Raw genomic sequence first — 13,881 nt, forward strand, 5'->3', positions numbered from 1 at the left:
TTATTAGCAATTTTGTTGTCAACTATCACTACCACCACTATTGTATTGAGCTACAAATACCAAGAGGAAGACTAGGTTTAAATCTCTGCTAAATAATTTATAGTCACTGTTCTAACACAGTGTCCCCAACATTACTAATGAAATACATAAAGTCTCTGGAGAATAATCAAAATTGTGAACATTAAGTCCATAAACTCTATATAGCACAGAGGGATGATACAATTATGGGAAGGAGAAATCTTTAATTTCCACTGAGTAAAAATAAAATGGAATTATGATATTTAAAGCTGCCTTGTTCAGTGACCTTATTTCTCTTCTAATACTGAAAAGTAAAATCATTAATCACTCCCAATATCAAGCCTAAAATTTTGACAGATTCTATCTTAAGTCCAAGCACATGTTACATATTACCAAGTACCACTCCATTCTCAATTTATAAGCCACGAAATTTCAAACAAAATTGGAAAGAACCTTGCCAATCTGGCTTGATTAAATCAATTAAATGCCATGTAATGTTTCCTTCCTTACCTTTTTTCTCCTCTGTGTTCAAATTTGACCCGGACATCATTCTGTAATGAATTGGTAAGTCAGTCATCTAATCATTCAAAGATCAGATAAAATTTTTAGCATTTCTAAACCAATTTTTCTTAGCCACTCATTTAAAATACAGCAGAAGGGGAAAGATTTTTCATTTTCAGTATCAGCTCCAATCAACTGACAGTGTCTGTCAAAAAGGTGAGATGAGAATTATGTTTCTGACTCTGGACTCAACAGGAAAGAGCTCCAGGATCTACTTAATGAAGGCATCAAGGTCCTGTTGCAGGGAATGTGGAATACTGTACTTCCACTTTTCATGCTGGGAACCCCAAACTAATTTCACTTGTAAGCATCAAAATCACCCACATCCTATTTGCAAAAAACAAAATAAAACTACAAAACAATTTTCTCATCTTAGTGCCTGACGAATGGATTAAGTATGGGCTTTGGAGAACAGTTACTTTGTCAAATTAAACGGTATATTTTTCCCAAATACATAATAAATAACCATAGTTGATTCAAAAGTATAAAAGCTGAATACTCTAAACAAGTCCTCTGTAAGAACAGGATATTAAAGGAAAATAATTCATAAGACAACAAAATAAACTTTAAAAAATACTACAGAAACAAATACCTGTTTTTTTGGTGATGAAGATTTTGCCTTTCTGGTTTCCTGTAAGGATAGTGCTGGCCGACTTGCCTTGTGAAGGACAGCCAGATCTTGCATGATTGAGTTCAAAGCCTGCTGATCATCTAGAGATTCTTAAAATTACATATGTAGAATTGTAATTTCAATATATATTTATCACAGGCCTCAAATACAAAATATTAAATAAAATTTAATGTAAAAAAGCATTAGTTTAACACAAAATACATCTAAAACATTTTTATGCTATACCTACAGTGAAATGAAATTTTACTTAAAAACTGAACATAAACAAAAGAACTCTGAAAACAAGTAAGACTAAAACTGCACTAGACTCAAGCTATAGTATCAGACATACAACAGATCTATAAAAGCAAAATAAAGTTATTCTGATTCTTCTAATGACTTAAAATCCTAGGGTAGGAGTCAAAATGGCTCTGGAATTATTTTTTATGACTCCTAAATGAAACATCAACCAGATATCTAAAATCTTAATAAAATCAGGGGAGAGGAGAGTATATAAATACATAATCATTTAACATTTGTATGCAAAGAAGAAACTTCATGTTAGGCCTTTTTCTTCTTTCATCAATATTTAAGAGTCAGAAATAAAGAAAAGTATCATCTACAGACACTGGACAACTGATACCTAGATGTATAAGCTCAAACTTGTTCACATATGACAAACTAGTTAATTATCTTTGTCAGCAACAAGTTAAAAGGTAACGTGGTAAGAAAAATCCATTCCTTAGAAAAAGTACTGAGATGGTAAAACTAAGAGAAAGATCATGAATCATGAACTGTTTTGGTCTCTTCCAAATACATCAAAGATTTCTTTCTGAGACGTTAAGTATGCACCTCAATTAGAAGCTCTCTTGAAGACTTCAGGAACACCTTAATTGATTTTCACTAGAGTAAATCAATCCTAGTGATAATCAACAGTTGATAAATGAAAGAATCAAGAGCCTTTATAGTTTATATTCTAAAATGTTAGCATTATGGTGACCAATAATTTATGTTCCTAAAGTAATAATTAATACACGCTATATTCTCTAAGGGAAATCATACATATTAATCTAACAATTCCACAGTTCTAACAGTCTTTGTTTTTTTCTTTTTTCTTTTTAGATTTTACTTATTTGAAAGGGAGAGTTAGAGAGAGAGCACCCACGCTGTACTTCCAATCGGTGTTCTACTTCCCAAATGGCCACAACAGCAGAGGCTGGGCCAGGCCAAAGACAGGACCATGGAACTCCATCTGGGTCTCCCATGTAAATGCAGGGGCCCTAGGACTGGGACCATCTTTCACTGCTTTCCCAGACATATTAGCAGGGAGCTAACTTGGAAGTAGAGCAGCCAGGATAAGAGCCAGTCCCCACTCTGGGATGCCAGCCCCAACCTAACAGCCTTTCAGACACACAAATACCTGACTTATACAGTTTACTTATTTTTAATAAACATTCAATAGATTACATTCTGTAGTGAAATTATTTACATATTAAACCTCTAAACACTGCAATGGTATTATTAATAAATTCTACATTAAGAAAAAGATTTAAATCCTTCACAAAGTATCTTTTATAAAATAAAATTTGTCACAGTGTTTGCTTAGACAAACAGGTAATCGGGCCTATCAGGTACAATGTAACCATAACAGGTGTACCATCAACAGGTCTCTTCTTACTACATCAATTATTTAATAACTTTTCTTTCAGTCTAATAAGCTCAGAATGATCCTAACTGGAATACATTAATTTCATGTGACCTTCTTGAATAAGAGTCTTAATTCTATATTGGGGGTGAGGGAGAACTCCTAATACTTAAAGGTAACATTGTTGTTCTAATTATCCTATTAGAAAAAACTTAAAACAACTGAATTTTTTAAAGATTTATTTATTTATTTGAGAACCAGAGTTACACAGAGAGAGAGAGAGAGAGGAAAAGACACAGAGAGAGGTCTACCATCTGCTGGTTCACTCCCCAAATGGCCACAACGGCTGGGCCTGAGCCAATCTGAAGCCAGGAGCCAAGAGCTTCTTCTGGGTCTCCTATTGTGGGTGGGTAAAAGGGCTCAAGCACTTCAGCCATCTTCCACTGCCTTCCCAGGCCATTAGCAGGAAGCTAGATTAGAAGTGGAGGAGCCAGGCCTCAAATCAGCACCCAAATGGGATGCCAATGCCACAGGCAGAGGCTTAACCTATTACGCCACAGTGCCAGGCCATTTTGATATGTTTAATATCAATATCACAATGCCAAAATAAATAAATGTCAGAGAAGGCTTTTGCTAAAATCTCTTATCGCATTTATATCTATTTCCTTGCTTTAAAAAAGAGCATGGTTTTCTATAATAAATGTAAAAAAGGAGAGAGTCATCTGAATAAAGTTCAGCCCTTAGGAAGATGATGCATAAAACAAAGGATAATTTAACTGAGGTCCTTTCTTTTTGCTGGTGTGAACAATCCATGAGATATAAGTACCCCGAAGAAGATTTATTTTAAGGAGACAGATAAAACGGGAGCTAACAAATTGGCATAAGATCAAGCATAATGATGAAACCATTATGCTCAAACCATAATGAGCACTGTTCTAACAATTCTTTTTATTATTTGTTTTTTTCCCAAAGAAACCTTTTATTTAAGGAATACAAACTTCATGTATTTCCTAAGTACAAGTTTAGGAATATAGTGATTCTTCCCACCATACCTGTCTTCCCACCCCACCTCCTCTCCCATTCCCAGTCCCATTCTCCACTAACATCCATTTTCGATTAACTTTAAACACAGGAGACCAACTCTATGCTAAGTAAAGAGCTCAACATTTGCATGAAAACAAAACAAAACAAAACTGGTCCTCAACAGTCCAGACAGGACTCAATTAAGAATCTCTAGTGGGTCCGCACTGTGGCATAGTGGGTAAAGCCGCCGGCAGTTTCCAGCATCCCAAATGGGACCCGGTTCAGGTCCCGGCCCCTTCACTTCCAATCCAGCTCTCTGCTATGGCAACAGAAGATAACCCAAGTCCTTGGACCTCTGCACCCGTGTGGGAGACCCGGAAGAAGCTCCTGGCTTCAAATCGGCGCAGCTCCAGCCATTGCAGCCAATAGGGGAGTGAACAAGCAGATGGAAGACCTCTCTTTCTCTGCTTCTCCTTCTCTCTCTGTGTAACTCTGACTTTCAAATAAAAATAAATAAATCTTTAAAAAGATTCATGAAGAAGTGGGATTATAAGATAAGTTTATTAAAAAAAAAAAAAAAAAAAAAAAAAAAAACTCGGGTAGGCATTGAGCCTAGCAGTTAACAGGCCCATGTTCCCTACTGAAGTACCTAGGTTCATATCTAGCTCTGGCTTCTGATCCCAACTTCCTGCTAATGCAGACTATAGGAGGCAGCAGAGCTGGCTCAAGTAACTCTTCCCACTCACATGTAAATCCCAGACTGAGTTAACAGCTTTGGCTCCAGCCAGGGGCCAATGGGTGTTCTCTACCAAATAAATATTAACAAAAAAAAAAAAAAAAAGAGAGAGAGAGAGAGAGATCCCTGTGGTAGTCACAGGGTACCAGTCAGGTTATGCAGATGATATATGGATGATAAATGTCCTAAAGATCATGAGTTGACTCAATTAGGCAGTGAGGACACCAGTGGATCCCAGACTCTGATGCACAGAGGCTGTAGTGGGTTTCTGACATATGACAACATTTAACTAAGTACAAAGCCCAGAAAATATTTGGGAAATAAATTCAATTAAATTTTTTAACAGAAACACTGCATTAAATCTCATATGCTCATTTGTTATATCTGAAAAATACTATGACTATCTTCAATGAAAAGCTCAACTGTGATTCACACTTTTAAATAACCCTAGTTGTCTGTGACTTCTTTCATACATTTTTTAAGCAATGACTGTTCTTTGTTTTGTTACTGAATTGCAATATTATTCAAGAATGATGACAGAAATCAATTTAATATATAACTCAGAATGCAAGGGAGAGCAAACAAAATGAAAAGTTGATAGGAATTCAGTAAAAAAAGAAAGAGCAGGGGAGAGGAGGGGAGGGGAGAGGACAAGGAAGGAAGTAAGGGAGGGCTGGCACTGTGGCATGGCAGGTAAAGCTGCCGCATGCAGTGCCAGCATCCCATATGGGCACCGGTTTGAGTCCTGGCTGTTCCACTTCCTATACAGCTCCCTGCCAATGCACCTGGGAAAGCAGCAGAAGATGGCCCAAGTGTTTGGGTCCCTGCACCCGTGTGGGAGACCCAGAATAAGCTCCTGGCTCCAGCCTGGCCCAGTCCTGGCTGTTGCAGCCATCTGGGGAGTGAGCCAGCAGGGGGAAGAGATCTCTCTCTCTGTAACTCCGACTTTCAAATAAATAAATAAATCTTTAAAAAAAGAAAGAAGGGAGGGAGGGAGGGAGGAGGAAGGAGAAAGAGAGAGAAAAGCAAAAAGTATACCCAACCTAGAGCTGAAGATGAAGCTGACTAGTGTGGAGGAGCTGGACGAGAAAACAAGGTGCTCACGGCAACTAAGAGAATGTCGGAGGCTGGCATTGTGGTGTAGCAGATAAAGCTATTGTTGGCAGTGCTGGCATCTCATATGGGTGCCAGTTCAAGTGCCAGCTGCTCTACTTCTGATCCAGCTCTCTGTTATGGCCTAGGAAAGCAGTAGAAGATGGCCCAAGTCCTTGGGCCCCTGCACCCACATGGGAGACCTGGAAGAAGCTTGTGGCTTCAGATCAACCCGGCTCTGGCCGTTGCTGTCATTTGGGGAGTGAATCAGCAGATGGAAAATCTCTCTCTCTTTGCCTCTGCCTCTCTGTAACTCTGCCTTTCAAATAAAATAAATAAAATCTTTTTAAAAAGAAAAGAGAGAGAGAGAATGTGCGGGAGACTGAAAAAAGTAGGAAAGTGAAGTTTTGGCTTACACACATGCCACAAGTACACAGAGTGTGGCAGCCTCTTCACAAAAGAACATGGATAGGAGTATGCAGCAGTTACATTGCTTCCTGGGATGCCTGCATTCCATATCAGAGTGCCAGGTTGTTTTTTTCTTTAATGTAAGAATTTTGCTTTTTTTTTTTTTTTTTTTTTAAGATTCAATTATTTATTTGAAAGGCAGAGTTACAGAAATGCAGAGGCAAAGGCAGAGGTGAGAGAGATCTTCCATCCGCTAGTTCACTCCCCAAATGGCCACAATGGGGGGGCCAATCCGAAGCCAGGAGCTTCCTCCAGGTCTCACACACAGGTGCAGGGACCCAAGTACTTGGGCCATCATCTGCTGCTTTTCCAGGCCATAGCAGAAAGCTGAATCGGAAGTGAAGCAGCCAGGACTCGAACCTGCGCGCAAATGGGATGCCGGCACTGCAGGCGGTAGATTTACCTGCTATGCCACAGAACTGGCCCCAGAGTGCCTAGGTTTGAGTCTCAGCTCTGCTCTCAGTCCCAGCTTCCGATAATTCACACCTTGGGAAGCAGCAGGTGATGGCTCAAGTACTTGGATAACTGCTATCCACATGGGAAACCAAGACTGAATTCTGAACTCCCACCTTCAGTCTAGCACAGCTGTTGTGGGCATTAGAGAAATGAGCTAGCAGTTGGGAGAAATCTCTCTCTGCCTCTCAAATACAGATAAATTAATTAACCAATTTTTTTTTTTTTGGAAACAAAGAACTTGAGCAAATTTAAGCTCCTCAGCCATCAGATTCTATGCAAACCAAGTCCACCTTATCATCATATTTTAAATGACTACTGTGCATAAAGTAGTCATCTCCAAGCCATACAACACAAACACTGCCTGATGGAAAATCTATTAAGAAAAAATATAAATTCTCACATCAAAAATTTCTTTATAAATAGGCCTATCATAACAAGCAATACAGGAAAATTTGCCCCTCCCCCATAGCATCCTTTAATTATAGCTGACAATGCTTTTGGTTTGAACTTACCCATCATGGCAACTGGTTCAACAATTTGAAAATTAGGCAAATGGTTCTTCTGTCAGCATTCTTTATTGCCTTTGGGGGTGATAAAAAAAAAAAAAGATAAATACATTAGTAAGAAGAAACAAATGAGGCAGCCACACACAAAAAAAGTCAGTATAAATAATATTAATGAGGGGAGCTGGCACTGTGGCTCAGTAGGCTAAGCCTCAGCCTGAGGTTCCAGCATCCCATATGGGTAGCAGTTTTTGTCTGGGCTGCTCCTCTTCCAATATAGCTCTCTGTTAATGGCACGGGGAAGCAATGGAAGGTGGTCCAAGTGCTTCGGCCCCTGTACCTGCATGGGAGACCCGGAAGAAGCTCCTGACTCCTGGCTTCAGATTAGCCCAGCTCTGGCCAGTGCATTGATTTGGGGAGTGAACCAGTAGATGGAAGACCATCTCTCTCTCTGTCATTCCCTCTCCCTGTCCGTAACACTACTTCTCAAATAAATAATCAAATAAATAAACTCTTAAAAAATAATATTAATGAGAAATATATAATATGACTACTTTACACATTCTGCTGGGAAGAGGTGATTTACACTGGGGACTGATCATGTGGACACCCTCATTTAACTCATAAAAAAATTCTAGACTCCCGGAAAAAAAAAACACACGTTCAGCATAAACCAGTATTTCTACAAACAGCTTAGGCACAGTGAATTGTTATCAGTTAAAGAGGTTGGAACCCTCCCAAAACTTAAGTGTCAGCCAAGGGCTGGCCTTGCTGACCTTGAAAATTAGGCCTTTGTAAGGATAAGCAGCCATCAGATCTGTTATATTAAATCTTTTCTACATAAGTAGCAACAGGAAACTTCTACACTGGTTTAAAGAAACTGCATAAAGTAATAATTATATCTGTTTTGCCAGGCATACAACTTATAATTATATAATTTACATAAAAATAACAGTACAAAGGATAGAAGAATGGAGTTATTGAAAGTGTTTATAAACTAATGCAATTAAGTTGGTATTAACCTAACTACATGGTTATCAATTAAGATATTAATAGTAATACCCAGATCAACAACCAAAAAAACCTTTTTAAAATATAGTAAGCGGGGCATCTGGCCTAGCGGTTAAGATGCTGAAGCCAGTTAGGATGCCTGTGTCCCTCATCCAAGCGCCTGGGTTCGATTCCTAACTCCAGCTCCTACAAGTGTAGACCCTGGGAGGCAGCAGTGATGTCTCAAATAGTTGGGTTCCTGCCAACCACACAGTAGGCCTGAAGAGCATTCCCAGCTCCAAACTTCAGCCCCCAGATCACTGTAGGCATTTGGGAAGAGAACCAGCACATGGGAGCACCCGCTCTTGGTCTGCCACTCAAATGAAAAACATACATGTGTTTTTATTATATATATCATGAAATATATGTAATATTAATGTATAAAACATATAAAATGTTTTATGGTATATATCAAACAAAATTTTTTTATGATCTATATCAAAAGAAAAGAATTAAAAGGGTACACTAGTAGGGCCGGTGCTGTGGCATAGCGGGTTAATGCCCTGGCTTGAAGCGCCAGCATCCCATTTGGGAGCCAGTTTGAGACCCGGCTGCTCCACTTCCAATCCAGCTCTCTGCTATGGCCTGGGAAAACAGTAGATGATGCAAGTGCTTGGTCCCCTGCACCCACACGAGAGCCTGGAAGAAGCTCCTGGCTCCTGGCTTCGGATCGGCATAGCTCCGGCCGTTGCGGCCAACTGGGGAGTAAATCATCGCATGGAAGACCTCCTTCTCTCTCTCTGCCTCTCCTCTGTGAAAATCTTTCACATAAATAAATAAATTTTTTTAAAAAAATTACACACTAGAAAACACCTATGTGATACAAAAGGCAATATTGGAAAAATTGACTAACAAAACTAGAAAATGCCAGACATAATCAGACCTTTAATTACACTAAGTATAAATGGAAAGAACAAAGGCACAGATTAATAGAATAAAAAAATATATATTATCTATAACAGACATACTTTAAATTCAAAGACTAGAGATTCAAAGATTCAAATAGGTTCAAAGTTAAACAAAACACTATGCAAAGTAGCCAGAGGCCTACACTGGCTATACAAGCAAAACAACAATCATTCCCTGGTTCACTCTCCAAAAGACCACAATGGCTGGGATTGGGCAGGGGCCAAAGCCAGGAGATGTGAACACAATCCAGATCTCCCACCTAGATGAAATAGGCAAATTCCTAAAAAGAAACAACCAGGGCCGACGCTGTGGGCTGTGGCGCAGTGGGTTAATGCCCTGGCCTGAAACACCAGCATCCCATATGGGTGCCAGTTCTAGTCCCGGCTACTCCTCTTCCAATCCAGCTCTCTGCTATGGCCTGGGAAAGCAGCAGAAGATGGCCCAAGTCCTTGGGCCCCTACAACCACATGAAAGATCCAGAAGAAGCTCCTGGCTCCTGGCTTCGGATCGGCACAGCTTTCGCTGTTGCAGCCAATTGTGAACCATCCGATGGAAGACCTTTTTCTCTTTCTCTGCCTCTCCTTCTCTCTCTGTGTAACTCTGAATTTCAAGTAAATAAATAAATCTTTAAAAAATATATTCACAGGTTGACAAAATCCTATTACAGAATATTCTAAGATATTCACAAGAACACTATTAAAACTGATAAATAAGTTCAGTATATTTGCAGGACACAAAAGCAAAGGTGAAAATTCAGCTGTGGGACAGGTGTTTAGCCTAGCAGTCAAGGCTCCAGTTAAGATATCTACATCCCACACTGGAGTGCCTGGATCTGACAGTCAGCTCCAGCTCCTGACTAACTTCCTGCTAATGCAGACTCTCGCGGCTGCAATGATGGTTCAGGGTGAATCAGTGGATGGAAGATTTCTCTTTCTCTTTGCCTTTCAAATATATACATAAATCTTTTAAAAAAATAAAGTAGAGCTAAATAGACAGAAAGAACTAAATCTACAAAGCTCTTAAGGGAACAGATGCATAAAGCTTTGGAAAATTAGGCAGTAATTTCTTAAATATGACACCAAAAGCACAATAAAAGAAAAAATAATTAGACCTCATGAATATTAAAAATTTTTGTGTGTCAAAGGATACTATCAAGATAGTGAAAAGACAATTCACAGAATGGGAGAAAATATGTGCAAATCGTGTATCTGAAAAGAATTTATAAAGATCTATAAATAATATAAAAGGAACTATTAAAACTCAACAAAACAACTAATCAAATTATGAAATGGGCAAAGGATTTCACTAGAGGTTCATCCAAAGATACACAATGGTCAATAAGCACTTGAAATTATGCTCAATATTATCCGTCATGAGCGCAAGGGCAATTCATACTCAGTAGGAAGGTTATAATTTAAAACACAATGACAAATGGTGGTGATGATATAAGAAACAGGATCCACAGGAATAGCTATTTCCATGCCTATATACACTCGAGAGAATTCATAACACACTTGTAGAACTCCATTAAAAAACCTGAATACTACATTCAATGACACAGCATTATTTACAACAGCATGAGGTGTGGAAATTGAAATGTCCATCAATATGACTCAGTCAAAAATAAAGCAAAGTACAGATGCATGCTTCAACAGGCATAAACCTTGAAAACACTTTTAGGTGCAATAAGCCAGACACAAAAGGTCATACATTAATTATTTCACTTATATGAAATGTCCAGAATAAGTAAATCTATAGAGACTAAGGGAAAATAAGTGGTTTTCTAGAGCTAGAGTATGAGAAATAGGGAATAACTATGGAAAGGCACAATGTGTCTTTTGGAGGTGATAAGGTGTTTTGGAATTAGTAATTAATGGTGACGGTAGTACAGCTTTTTGAGTAGACTAAAAATTACTGAATTGTAGTTTTTAAAGGAGTGAATTTCATGGCATGTGAACTATATCTCCAACAGGAAGGAGGAGAGAGGGGGAGGGAAAAAAAAAGAAGAAGGAAGAGGTAGTGGGAGGAAAGAGAAAGCAGCTTTTGTACTTAACTAGAGTTGGTCTGCCCAGCAAGAGGGGCAACAGCCTCAGCATCAGTCAACAGCTGCCTCAGCAGCTCAGGTTCAGGATTATCAGATACACTGATTTCTTCAAAAAGCTCCAAATCCAAATTTTAGTGTAAGATCCCATTTTCAAATAGTGGCAACTAATCAAATCTGTAGAAAAACAGTATGCATGTTCTCCTTTCATGCTGCCACCTTGCAACCACTGACCTACTTTAGTACCGTAACTCATTCCTAGAGGAAGCCACACACACAATATGAAAAAGAAAGTCAACATAATGATAGCTTTAATTTCTTTGGAGTGTTATTATCATTTTGAAATGTGAAGCATCACTAGGGATTATCAAGGAAAAAATTTTTAATATATGGATTGTAACACAAAACATGAAGATACTCCTTTCATCATCCAGTCAGTATCATTTCCAGGGACAATCACTATGTTACTTCAGTTTTCAATGTTTTTTTTTAATAGAGAGAGAGTGCACACAACAAACTCTCATCAGCTAGTTCATTCTCCAAATGTGTACAAAGGCAAGGAGAGGGAGGAGGCAAAGCCAGGAACCAAGAATGCTATATGGTTGTCCCACATAACCAACTACTTGGGCTGTTTACTGCCTCCCAGGGTGTACACTACCAGGAAACTGGAATCAGGAGCTGGAGCTGGGAACTGAACTCAGGCACTCTAATGTGGAATACTGGCATCTTAACTGCTGGGCCAAACAAATGCCCACCCCATTTTTAGGATTTTCTAATAATGGATTTTCCAATACTTGATTTTTAGTCAAGCACAGGACTCAAAGACACAAAGATTTAGTCTAAGCATCCTATAATATAAGAGACATCTGAGGGCCAAGGGGACAAAAAGGTTCATTTTCTGAATATTACCCATCACCCAGGTGATGTTAACTTTGATGTAAGCTTGAAAGATTTATCTCATTTTTCTCTCAAACTGGTTGCAACAAAGAGAATGAAACAGCCCAGATAATCTGAGAAACACCATGGACTTTTACAAACAACTTTTGAATGCTGCTCTAAATTTAATCAAACCTAGAATAAGGGTATATTCCAAAGCCAAACAAATACCAGAATATTACAATTTTTCCTGATTAATTCAAATTCACTTTCAATTATTATTGACCACTGAGAATTCAAAAAAATTATTGTTATTCTTAATTACAAAATGCTTCAAACATATAGAAAGTGATAGGACATATTTCTACTTAACACCTAGATTTTTTTTTTAGTGCAAGGTGCACAAATTTTAAATATACATTTTACATATATGTTCACCTGTAAAATTACCAACTAGGTGAAGAGAGAGACAATTCCAGCACCCAAGAAGACTGCCTTGGATTACATCTTCCCAGTCAGTTACCCTTTTCTCTGCAAGGGTATCTTGACTTTTATTACCACAGATAAAATGGCCCTTTTTTTGAATTCTATAGTAACTAGATTACATAAAACATATGCTATTTTCACTGTTTATTATGTCTCTGAAATTCTTCCATATCACCTGCATTAGCATTTTGTTAATTTTCATCACTGTATAATATTCCATTGCATTAATATACCTGAAGGATATGCAGACTGCTGTTTCCAGTTTTGTAATACTACAAATAATGCTGCTGTGAATTGCCTTGACCACATCTTTTGGCAAACACAAACACATATTTCTGTCAGATATACACCCAGAAAGGAGGCGCAAGCTCTCTAAGACATGCATATTGTTTGCTTTAGTGAGAACAAGCATCTTTTCAAAGTGGCTGTATCAACTCATATACTTCCACCAGCCTAAGAGTTTTTTTTTTTTTTAAAGAATTATTTGTATTTATTTGAAAGACAGTTACAGAGAGGTAGAGACAGAAAGATAGGTCTTCCATTCCGCTGGTTCACTCTCCAAATGACTGCAATGGACAGAGCTGAGCTGATCCGAAACCAGGAGCCAGGAGCTTCTTCCAGGTCTCCCACGAAGGTGCAGGGGTCCAAGCACTTGGGCCATCCTCTACTGCTTTCCCAGGCCATAGCAGGGAGCTGGACTGGAAGAGGAGCAGCTGGGACTGGAACTGGCACCCATATGGGATACTGGCACTGCAGGCAGAGGATTAACCCATTGCGCCATGGTGCCGAGCCCTAAGTTCCAGTTCTTCCATATTAGTCATTCTGGTGTTTGTGTATTGTTGTGTTTGAGAATACAGCACTGTATTCTCAATTTACAATTATCGAGTGACTAAAGATGTTGACTACCATTTCACTAGTTTATGGCCCATTTTGATATTCTCTTGTGTAAAGTGACTCTAAGTCTTAGTTGGATAAATTCAACTCTAGTCTGTGTCTCATCTCCATACTATTTATGGTATCTTTGCTCAAACTAATTTAATGCAGTCAGTAAGTATACAGTGGAGGAATTGGGCAACTCCTTCAAGACAGGGACATCTAGTGTCTTCAGATGTGATACACTAAGGACACAAGGTCAACTAAGCACTTTTCTGAGACTGCATACCCTAAACACAATCATAAAGAAACTTAAAACAAATACAAAATAAGGAAACACTGTATTTAATAAAAAAAGATCATATTCTTCAAAAGTGACAATGCCATAAAAATCAAAGAAAGGCTATGGAAATATTGCAGGTGCAAGGAAAGTAAAGATACCTGATGACCAAACAGAAATGACAACAAAAGTACAATTAATAAAAGAAAAAATTGGTAAATCGGAGTTCATCAGATTTAAATTGGCTTCAAAAA

General features: G+C 38.5%; 1 protein-coding gene across 1 annotated transcript in view; it reads right to left on the reverse strand.

Moving 5' to 3' along the window:
- MAP3K2 (mitogen-activated protein kinase kinase kinase 2) overlaps positions 1–13,881 on the reverse strand; it is an 83,214-nt gene that overhangs the window by 42,384 nt on the left and 26,949 nt on the right. The window contains exons 2-4 of the mRNA XM_062180273.1: positions 7,122–7,190; positions 1,172–1,299; positions 529–569 (exon numbers count right to left, since the gene is read on the reverse strand). Coding sequence (XP_062036257.1) covers positions 529–569; positions 1,172–1,299; positions 7,122–7,128 — 176 coding nt within the window. The 5' untranslated portion in view covers positions 7,129–7,190. The remainder of the gene's footprint in view (positions 1–528; positions 570–1,171; positions 1,300–7,121; positions 7,191–13,881) is intronic.

Source organism: Lepus europaeus, chromosome 1, assembly GCF_033115175.1.
Source record: "Lepus europaeus isolate LE1 chromosome 1, mLepTim1.pri, whole genome shotgun sequence".
NCBI classification, from domain to species: Eukaryota; Metazoa; Chordata; class Mammalia; order Lagomorpha; family Leporidae; genus Lepus; species Lepus europaeus.